The sequence below is a fragment of the Sphaeroforma arctica genome (genome assembly GCF_001186125.1).
Source record: "Sphaeroforma arctica JP610 unplaced genomic scaffold supercont1.792, whole genome shotgun sequence".
Classification (NCBI taxonomy): domain Eukaryota; class Ichthyosporea; order Ichthyophonida; genus Sphaeroforma; species Sphaeroforma arctica.
Window position 1 is genome coordinate 10,581 of NW_014039766.1, and position 9,628 is coordinate 20,208.

General features: G+C 44.3%; 1 protein-coding gene across 1 annotated transcript; it reads left to right on the top strand.

Annotated features, from left to right (window-relative positions):
- Positions 1-749: 749 nt before the first annotated feature.
- On the top strand, positions 750-8,901 carry SARC_08621 (bifunctional purine biosynthetic protein ADE1; the record flags this gene model as incomplete). The annotated part of the gene is made up of 11 exons (XM_014297394.1): positions 750-1,002; positions 1,568-1,729; positions 2,182-2,364; positions 2,634-2,830; positions 3,362-3,509; positions 4,128-4,228; positions 4,531-4,672; positions 5,789-5,950; positions 6,637-6,712; positions 7,182-7,575; positions 8,158-8,901. The coding sequence occupies 11 exons, from the start codon at positions 750-752 to the stop codon at positions 8,848-8,850; spliced, it is 2,511 nt and encodes an 836-aa protein (XP_014152869.1). The 3' UTR covers positions 8,851-8,901.
- Positions 8,902-9,628: the final 727 nt, after the last annotated feature.

The window sequence follows — 9,628 nt, forward strand, 5'->3', positions numbered from 1 at the left end:
TATATTCGTATATATATAAACTAACTATATATATATATATATATATATATGTTAATATCTATATATGTTAATATATATGTATATATATATATATATATATATGTATGTATGCATATATATATATATGGATGTATATATATATATTTATATATATATATTATATATATATATATTCGTATATTGTCTGTATATTGTCAAATTCATATACGAATAGCAAGATGAGTTTGGTTTGATCTGGTTCTGATTCCATCAGTGCTCATGACTGGAACAATTGTTGCCACGTATATGTATATTGCTGCACCAAAGAGAGTCGACTCCAATTTGCAGTCCATATGGACTCGCCATATTCCTTGTCCTATTCGAACAGGCAAAATTGAATATAGACACCTTGCCTATGCAGTGTCGCGTATAGCCACATAAGACACCTTGCTTATTCAGTGTCGCGTATAGCCACATAAGACACCTTGCCTATGCAGTGTCGCGTATAGTCACATAAGACACCTTGCCTATGCAGTGCCGCGTATAGCCACATAAGACACCTTGCCTATGCAGTGTCGCGTATAGCCACATAAGACACTTTGCCTATGCAGTGTCGCGTATAGCCACAAAAGACACCTTGCCTATGCAGTGTCGCGTATAGTCACAAAAGACACCTGGCCTATGCAGTGTCGCGTATAGCCTTTGTATTGCATAGCCTATACCTATCTTTGGCCGATCCCACAAATCTCTCATCTCGCTTGTATCTCACAATGCACCGTCCATCTCGATTCCTCCGTCCCAGTCCTATGAATAAATGCTTCGGCTTCTTTTCTTCACTTTTCTTTTCTCACTCCTGTAATTCGTTAAACAACGCACCTTTCCTCGTCTCTAATACCGTATCGTCTGTTGTCACTGTTCTTCCCACAGTGAATATTTTAATCCTCGGGAGTGGTGGGCGTGAGCATGCACTGGCGTGGCGTTTGGCCCTCAGCGACTCTGTTGCGCATATCTACGTAGCTCCAGGTGAGTATATTAATATAATTATGCCATATATATATGAACATAATATAGCCTCGAACGTTCTGCTACTAGTGATTGTATAGGATCGTTCTATTTCCACAACCTAAAGTGTGTGTATGGCGTATTGAGCACCGTAATGGACGCATGCCCGTCGTCTATATTCTTTGCGAATGCCTTGACCTGTACTACTAGCCCAAAGTTCCATTCGTTCAGACTCGAGAACTTCTCCGTCTTGTGGTGGCAGGTGAGCGTATTTGGATTTGTTGGGTCTTGTTTCCCAGGAATTTGCCCTTGGGGTTTTATGTGAGCTGTCATGCATTTGTCGATATTAGATGATGTGGTCGCATATGGTTCTCTGACTCTGATAGACCTGAGCACCCCCCTTTTGGAGTTGAGGATCATTTCTCAAAAAGTTGTTTACTCGTACAGGTTCTTGTTTGCCTGCGAACGGTCAATATGCTTATGCGTGCTCGGTTTACATACATTCCCAAGAATTATGTATATAGTTTACACGCTATTTAGATTCATCGTACCGAACTGAATCTCTGCCATCCACTCTCCGCTGCAGGAAACGGAGGAACGCTCAATGAGGGCAAGATCAGCAACGTCTCTCTGGATGTCAACAAGGTGGACTCGGTCGTGCAGTATTGCAAGGATGAAGACATTGGCCTGGTAGTGGTCGGCCCTGAGCAACCGCTTGTGGATGGGATTGCGGATAGCCTGAAGACTGGTGGGATGATGTGTGCTTGCTGTATTGGTCTGTCTGTACCCGGGGTATCTACGAAGATGTATTAGCATGTGTGTGTTGTATTAGCATGTGTGTGTACGAGTTTTTATATATAGCTGTGTGGTATGGTAACCGTCTTGTATGTGAAATTAATTTATTTGTAGACATGTATATGTATGTGCATTAGTATACACGTAGGTGGTATTCATTTCGCTGTACACTGCTCACTCGGCCCTCTACAGCTGGTTACATATACCTTCTGTGTCACTTACAGATACGCCGGGAGTGAACGTTCCATCTCCCTCAACATATTGCGCTCATATCAACCAGATTTTCAGACACCCGCTAAAGCCTCATAAGTCATTGTTCATTTGCTCGAATTTATTGGCCTCTATGTCTTCCAACCAATCAAATACCTGCAATACTTACACCATTCCTCGCACCCTATTGGGCAGCCGGCATCAAATGCTTCGGCCCCTCACAGCGTGCGGCAAAGTTAGAAGCCTCTAAGGCCTTCTCCAAGGACTTCATGCTCAGCCACAACATCCCCACAGCGCGCTATAAAGTGTTCTCCGACTACGCTAAGGCAGTCGAGTACGTGCAGTCGGTGGACTATCGAGTGGTGGTCAAAGCTTCAGGTAAGGGTGAGGCTAGCTTGAGCTTCCCCAACTGTCATTGCATGACGCTTGTGGGTATATCTCCGTACGCGTGCGCACGTGCGTTTGTCCGTAGAGGCGCGTGTGTGCCGTTCAACCGTTGGGAAGCACCATAACATGCGTGTGTACAAAACATGCATACGTTTATAGTTATAGTACTTAGCCAGTTCTCCACACCCTCATTCCGTATGACCCAGACCCATACAATAGTCTTCGTACACTAACTCGTAACCATCCACCCCCACGCCTAGGCCTGGCCGGAGGTAAGGGTGTGCTTCTTCCCGAGACCAAAGAGGAAACGCTTGCGGCTCTGCAGCAGGTGATGCAGGACAGAGCGTTTGGCTCAGCGGGTGATGAAGTGGTCATTGAGGAGTTCATGACAGGCCCAGAGATCAGTGTGTTTGCGCTGTCGGACGGTTACACGTCTGTGCTTCTGCCTGCTGCCCAGGTGCGTGGGCCTGTCTATATGTGGGTGGTCGGTGTATGTGTGTCTATATGTGTCTATACCTGCGTATTTAGTATTGGAACTCTTGGTTTGTATATGTGCGTGTGTGAACATATCTTTGTCATCTGTGTGTGGGTGGTGTGTATGTGTATATATACCTGTGTCAATATATATTGAGACTCTTTGTTTGTGTGTGTGCGTGTGTGAGGGTACTCATATGTGTGTGTATGTGTGTACCTCTGTCAAGGTGGGATATTTTTGTATGGGCAAGTTCGAGGAGTCCATCGGAAATTCCGAGAGAGAAGCGAGATATAGACTCAACCACATTTATACATACCTGTTACATTGGGTGCCTCGCCGCGTCTACTTCGTCTATGTATGTGCGGTAGGCAGATTCCCATACATTGTACAGTCCATATGTCCTGCACCACATCACAGCCTTTCCTTGCCATACACGACCTACTTAGTGCACTCCCATGTGCTAGCGCGGCATGTATGTCTCACAGCGGATGCCTGTCCACACCCGCCCCACAGGACCACAAGAAGATTGGCGAGGGGGATACCGGCCCGAATACCGGCGGCATGGGTGCATATGCGCCCACCCCATTCGCGACTGAGGCCGTTATGAAGACCGTACATGAGAACGTGGTCAAGCGTACTATCACTGGGATGCGAAAGAACGGTATGCTATGGGCTGTGTGTATAGCGTTAACGGGGTATGTGTGAGTGTGCGTGTGTGTGTGCCACTGTTGGACGTGTACGTAGCTTCGTTAGTTATGTTAAGCTGGGTCATTGCTGGCTTTTTCTTCATAAATAACGCTATGCTCCTTGAGGTAACGGTCCCATGTTTCTGGTGCACAAAAAATGTGGAGCATTTTAAGGCGTTAACGGAAATATTCGCCCGGACGATTGTGTCAGTGAGTCTAGCTTGAAGCAAGTTCAGTAGTGTCTGTCTGTGTGCGAATGCATGCATGTGGATGGTCGTGTCTTGTGTATCACAACGAGTACCGTCGCGTGCGAGTGAAGTAGTGAGAGTACTACCACCACAGCATTCCTGATCGCATATATATATATATATATATAAATGTAATCTTATTATTGCTGGAGAATATTCACTCAATACGGGAGAACACTCGCTAGCGCAGGAAGTAACCCGGCTGGCCATTGTAATACGAGCGCATTTAGCCACACTTCACCGTCGTGAACTGCTGACTCACTCCCGTCCACAGCCATGTGTTCCGCCTATACTACCTCATTCTTCCTCCTCTCAACTTCTGTATATACTTGCGTCCTCTCACAGGTTCGCCATTCGTTGGATGTCTGTTTGTGGGACTCATGCTCACCCCCGATGGCCCGAGAGTTCTGGAGTACAATGTGCGATTCGGAGACCCCGAAACGGAGGTACTAGCGTGGATGTATATGCGCGTGTTGGCGCTTAACTATATATGTGTGCGCATTAGTGTAGGTTGTAAGGGCGTACGAGGTGAGTTATCTTCTAGCCCACTCAGTTGTGATGTGCTAATTGCGGGTCCTACGTTAAAACACACATACACACGTTCTGTATCACTCCCGTGCGGCTCTGCTGGATTACAGCACCAGTTCGGCGCACGCGTATACGACGGACGCCAAACCCGTCACCTACCCAAACGTTTACTAGCCAATCTCAACTACGTTTTATTATCCATGCTACCACTCCTATGCAGGCCGTGCTCATGCTGTTGGACGATCGGACGGACCTTGCGCACGTGCTGATGGCGTGTGTGGATGGCCATCTGGACTCAGTCCACGTGGGCGCCAAGGATGCCTTTGCCGCTACCGTCATCGCCGTGGCTGGGGGTTACCCAGGTATGATACATGGATATTTATATATGTATGTATACGTATGCATGCATGTATGTATGTAAGTATATTGACTGAGATTGATTGATGTGTTGATATTTATATATATATATATGTACAGACATACATGTATCTATGTGGTCATTCAGGTTCTACAGCCTTGAAATACACATGCGGTGCCCCGGTGCCCAATTCGGGCAGCTGTCGAGGAACAGAATGTGTATTCCTGCGTTCTTATCGAAGACGCGAGTCTTGTTTGTACATGTGGCCACAAGTCGAAGTGTTTGTTCAGAGGAATTGTATGGTGTAGTACTGAGGTTAAAGTAGGCCTATGTACGGTATCAACAAATTGCACTGATGCAGTTCTGGCCAGTGTGTATCTAAATCTCTCATCTGATTCGTATAGCCATATACAGATACTGTCTTATAGCCATATACAGATACTGTCTTATAGCCATATACAGATACTGTCTTATAGCTATATACAGATCCTGTTTTATAGCTATATACAGATCCTGTCTTATAGCTATATACAGATACTGTCTTATAGCTATATACAGATCCTGTTTTATAGCTATATACAGATCCTGTCTTATAGCTATATACATATATTTGTCTTATAGCTATATACAGATACTGTCTTATAGCTATATACAGATACTGTCGTATAGCTATATCTAGATACTGTCTTATAGCTATATACAGATACTATCGTATAGCTATATACAGATACTGTCTTTCTTTTCACGAAGAGGAAAGTATCAGCCGTGTACATGTACGAATCAAAAAAGTTATAAATTGCCTCATATATCACACAGTTATGTGTATGAGACTCGGGCCATACGTTACCTATACGTACCCCTCATATAACATAAATTGCCTCATATTTCACACAGTTATGTGTATGAGACTCAGGCCATACGTTACCTATATGTTACCTATACGTGCGAGATTATGATCGGTTGATTGTGAGTAATTTCATCTCTGTCTGCTGCTAACCAATCGGATCTCTCGACTCTAGTTCAACACATACTGACAGTGACTCCTTTGTATCCTCCCCACTGATTCTCTACTATCATGAATACTGAACTCCCCATACTGACATCTCATTGGTTGTTACAGGTGCATACCAAAAGGGTACGCCAATCAAAATTGAGAATGATAAGACCAGTGCATGCGGAAAGGTGTTCCATGCCGGTACTACTGTGAATGCGGACGGTGTCCTGGTCACGAGTGGCGGTCGTGTGATCGCTGCCACAGCCGAGGCAGCCACTGTCAAGGCGAGTGAGTGTACATTTATCTGTAAGCCTATGGTTTTCAGTTGATTGCTTGCATACTGTGTGTGTGTTTGAACTCTCAGTCCAACGACCTGCTTCCGATGGGACGTAAGCTTAATACCATGGATTGGGGGTCCTCTAAGGTCGTGGTAATAGAGTTCCCCCGGGCTTGTAATCCCGGAAAATTTTGGAATCCCCGCCTGCTATCTGTTTGTATTACCCGTCCACCGTTAAATGATCTCGCCTATTGATTAGGCCACTTTGGTTATCTTCCTAGCAATGCGCGTATTTGGTTTCACTCGATGTTCATGTATATGTATACGCGTATGTATCAGACATGGTATGAATATACCCTGATCATAAATTTCTGCAAACACGGAAGTTCTATATATATGTAGGTATATGTATATATTTATATATATGTAGGTATATGTATATATATATGTAGGTATATGTATATATATATATATGTAGGTATATGTGTATGTACATATACTCCTATATGCATTTATATATATATGTGTATGTACATATACTCCTATATGCATTTATATATATATATATATATATACTCCTATATACTCATAAACTTCCATATATATATACGCGTCAGTTGGACGCGGTGGCTGAGTTTGAATTGTCTTACATTTCTATTTTTAACGTGCAATAACTTCTGTATTTCACCATAGGAAGCGTTAGAGAACGCCTATACGACTATGCGCACTGTGTCATTCGAGGGTCAGTACTTTCGCAACGACATCGGGCATCTGTAAGTTCGGTACTACATTTACGTCATCTGTGATATGCCTCCTCGCATGGACGAGAACATAGGCGTACTATATGGGTGTACATATATATCGCAATGCTTTTTGCCTTGCTTTGAATTTACCACAGTATGTGTTGTTTCGTTCCTTGCTAGTCAGCTTGCTGGTACAAAGATATTGATGGGTAACAATGCGACGCCTTTTGGAGAGTAGACTATACATTTATTTTTAAAAATGTATATGCAGAATGTCTCTCATACCGTACAAGCTGTGATCCATATCCGTTCCCTAAATATTGATATCAACTGGAATCAGGATCCCAGACTGTTAATGCTAGCACATCAATCCAAACATAATCGCATTACATAAGACGCCAAAACAATTATAAGCCATATGAGCGAAAATACCTGGTCTCGGTATGTTTTTGTGCCTCTTTCTTCTCAACTACGATCCCATCCTCGATCCAATCAACAGGGCATTAAACCCTACCGACGCTAAATCCACCGCCGGGACTACCTACGCCAGCGCCGGGGTGTCCATAGATGCGGGAAACAACTTGGTCGACATGATCAAACCTTACACTCGGGCCACCAGACGCGCAGGCATGGACGGAGAGCTGGGCGGTTTCGGCGCGTTGTGTGATGTGAAGGCCGCGGGTTATACAGACCCCATCCTGGTCTCAGCGACTGATGGTGTGGGAACTAAGCTGCGTATTGCCCAGCTTGCGGATTTGCACGAGACTATCGGTCAGGATCTGGTGGCGATGTGTGTCAATGATCTCATTGTGCAGGGTGCGGAGCCGTTGTTCTTCTTGGACTACTATGCGTGTGGCAAGCTCACCGTGGAGCAGGCCGCGAAAGTTGTAAAGGTGTGTGTGAATGTACGGTGAGAGCTTAGTGGTCTGGTTGTGCAAGTCCGGTTGCATATATCCCGGTTGCATATATACACCCATAGTTTGGCATATATTACCTGTCTCGGTTGCATGTATGTACCCATAGTCTGGCATATATATACCTGTCCCGGTTGCATGTGTGTACCCATAGTCTAGAGTGCTATGCATATGCCACGGTTGTAAGTATATATACCTATAGGAGTCAGCTGCTCGTTCTGGGGTGCTATACATGTGGCCGACTCTGGAGGCAAATGCCATGATCATGATTGAATGGTTGTAAATGCCATCTCTCCAATTATGTAGGCCTATGCGTCTATTTCAATATTGTGCTAAACTCGTGATGATATGATTAAAAGTCATTTCCGATACAAATATGTATGTTTACGCACTTGTTGAAATATCGTTCACCTTGAGTTACGTCACACCAGTTCATCAGTGTAGATCACGGCATGAATATCGCCTGACCTCATGTCCACGTACACACGTGTGTTTGCTAATCTTCTTATCCACTGCAGCACGGTCACACCCATACTCATTCCATAAATACACACTATTCAGGGTATTGCTGACGGGTGTGTGCTGTCTAACTGTGCGCTTGTGGGTGGAGAAACAGCTGAAATGCCTGGTATGTACCAAGGCGATGAGTATGACCTCGCGGGATTCTCGGTAGGGGCCACTACCCGTGACCGGATACTTCCCACTCCGGATATTCAGAAAGGTGATGTTCTGATTGGTCTAGCGTCCTCGGGAGTACATTCCAATGGTTACTCTCTGGTACGGCACGTTGTGTCAGAAAATGGGCTGTCATATAGCGATGCATGTCCCTTCGACTCGCCATCAAAGACGCTGGGTGAAGCCCTGCTCACACCCACACGTATATACGTCACCCAGTTGCTGCCAAGCATACAAGCAGGTAACATCAAGGGTCTAGTGCACATCACTGGAGGCGGTTTCCAGGAGAATATCCCTCGTGTTTTGCCCAAAAATATCGTTGCCAAGGTAGATACGAGCGCCTGGACGCGGCCCCCCGTGTTCGATTGGTTACGGAAAACAGGTCAGATCGCACCCGCGGAAATGCTGCGAACGTTCAACTGCGGTATTGGAATGGTACTGGTCGTGGACAGTAGTAAGGTAGATGTTGTGCTCGCAAGCTTAAAGGAGGTTGGAGAGACGGCGTTCATCATTGGAGAACTTAAGGATAGACAGGGCGAGGAAGTGCAGGTGGAGCTGAACGGGCTAGAGTCTTGGTAGTGCCTGCAACCAGTAGACCACTCGTAGATTGTACATAAAATTAATTAGTTGTATTGATTAGATTTATCTATTAAAGATGAATCTTTGTACTCTTGTCATCTGATTCATTTCGTGCCGTACGCATTCGAGGTAAAAAAAATGGCCAGTTCTATTCGAAATGTAACCTGATGTGACTATGCGTTTAAAAATACTGCGCAAACCCTCTATGGGGAGATATTACTATACTGTATTAGATTATTTCAATCAAATTTAATATATACAACGATCTCCGGATCCTGATGTTGTTTCAGTAGCCGGTAGTATATATTACAGCCCCATGATTGTTTGAGATGAAGAGTATGTGTAGGGATTTCGTATTGATTTTAGGGTTTTAGATACGGTTCATGACAAGCCCTGTTTACGAATTGATACTTCGGTTTAAATATATCCAGTATTAGATTACAACTAAAAGTATACTGATAAGTATTAGTGTCTATTCGTTTAGCTGGAACGTGCCTGGACAAGAAAAATAGAAGACACAAAAAGCGCTGTGTCGAAAAAGTAGTGAAGAAGCTCGTTTTCAGATTCGATCTCCTCCTAATTTCATGCAAGAGACTGTACATAGTTTTTATCTATTAGTCTTATTTTTTTACTTCTAATTTTTGTATTTGATATATAGTGCCCAGGATAAATTTTTTTCCGTGTAGCACAACTTGCACATCAAAGTAATGTTCTACATCATTTTAGCGACAGTGGGTGTGATCAACACTTCGCGTGGGTGTGACTAAAGTTGATACCA